The sequence below is a fragment of the Aplysia californica genome, unplaced genomic scaffold, assembly GCF_000002075.1.
Source record: "Aplysia californica isolate F4 #8 unplaced genomic scaffold, AplCal3.0 scaffold00473, whole genome shotgun sequence".
NCBI classification, from domain to species: Eukaryota; Metazoa; Mollusca; class Gastropoda; order Aplysiida; family Aplysiidae; genus Aplysia; species Aplysia californica.
In genome coordinates, this window is record NW_004797743.1 from 359,535 (window position 1) to 361,078 (window position 1,544).

General features: G+C 37.1%; 1 protein-coding gene across 1 annotated transcript in view; it reads right to left on the minus strand.

The window, feature by feature from the left end:
- The window catches only part of LOC101849149 (1-aminocyclopropane-1-carboxylate synthase-like protein 1), a 6,942-nt gene that overhangs the window by 2,054 nt on the left and 3,344 nt on the right, over positions 1-1,544 (minus strand). The window contains exons 4-5 of the mRNA XM_005105501.1: positions 1,283-1,425; positions 237-390 (exon numbers count right to left, since the gene is read on the minus strand). Coding sequence (XP_005105558.1) covers positions 237-390; positions 1,283-1,425 — 297 coding nt within the window. The remainder of the gene's footprint in view (positions 1-236; positions 391-1,282; positions 1,426-1,544) is intronic.

The following is a 1,544-nucleotide window of genomic DNA, read 5'->3' on the forward strand; positions in this document are numbered from 1 at the left end:
GGGAGAGAAAAGTATCGTAGTGGATTCTACTAAAAATAATTAAATTGATTGTTTGTCATTTCAATTTTCCCTCACTTTAATGAATCAGTTCTCTTGAACGATGATAATAATCCAATTGGCACCAGTCCCTTTATCTCACTACCATGAAACCAATTTTTTAGACAGACAGAATGATGTTATTATCCGCACTACATACTGCCTTTTTAAAAAAAATTTAAAAATTGGTGTGATGATACCTTCATTGAGTTCTGCCGGATTGACAGAGAAGACCATTCTGAAATATCCCGGCTCTCGACTCTCGCAAATGTCTCCCGGGATGAGGATCACTTTCTCCAACACAAACTTCTGTAAAAGCCACATCTCTGCGGACTTGCTCCTGTCCGGCATATACTACGGAGAGAAACACCTATCGGTCTGTGATTCGGAAAATGAAAATATAAAGGATGGGAAGATTTGGGAGGGAGATTAATAAATGACCAGCTGATAAACCCTGCTACTCAAAAAGGTCCAGTGACGAGTGCATACATTTATATTTTTACTAGCTTTGCCCCCTTTCGTTGAAAGGAATGATCGGTGCTTTAACATCAACTGAAAGTCATTAGTCTACTATATTTACCTTCTACTAGAATGGAGCAATAAATCCCGAGAGATGCAAAACATTAGAAGGTTTAGATATAGTGAGGTATAGATTGATTCTCTATTCCGTTTTCATGGTTGTTCACTCCATAATTTCAAAGGTGTGGAAACAGTGTGCGCGGCAAATGAACGGAAACCTAACTTGTTTACAGTGGTGTCTTAGAAGACGGACTTTCCCAAGATTAGATCTAAACGAAACTAATGAAAAATTGAAATTTAAACTACAATGACTTCATGCTACTCAATAGAACTGTGCACCCTTTAAATGATTCTGAAGCACCATTGATTTTGTCAAATTTGAAAGTTAAGTGGCTAGGAAGTTTTAGGCGGCCAAAGTGACGAACTTTCACAAATATATGTATAAATTATAAACCAAATTGTCTGTTTCACATTTGATGCCGTAATTGTTTATTTTTTTGGGTTAATTTGGAAATTCAAAGGAGCAGTTACATCTTTGAAAGGCACTGTGATTGGCAATGATAGGAATGCCTTGACGAGTTAAAAATGTTAGAACTAGATCTAGATGTTTGCCCAGTTTTCAAGATTCACTGTCTAATGTGCTCGATCTCATTGAGATCGGACCTGGAATTGTTGATAGGTTTCCATCATACGTGTTGAGTCTGGCAGGCAGTCACATGACCCTTACCCGAGCAGCATTAAACCAGATGAAGATACCACTGGAGCTAGGATGTACCACCAACCCCAGCTGTTGTAGCCTGTCACGTGCCATGACGTATGTCTGACGTAGTCTCTTCCGCAGAACTGGGAAATACTCGTGGTGTAGCCAGTCTGTGCGAGGCAAAGATATAATAATGATAATGATGATGAAAAAAAATAAAAAAATAAATAAATAAATAATAATAATAACAACAATATAAATAATAATAATAATAAAAACAATGGTAATA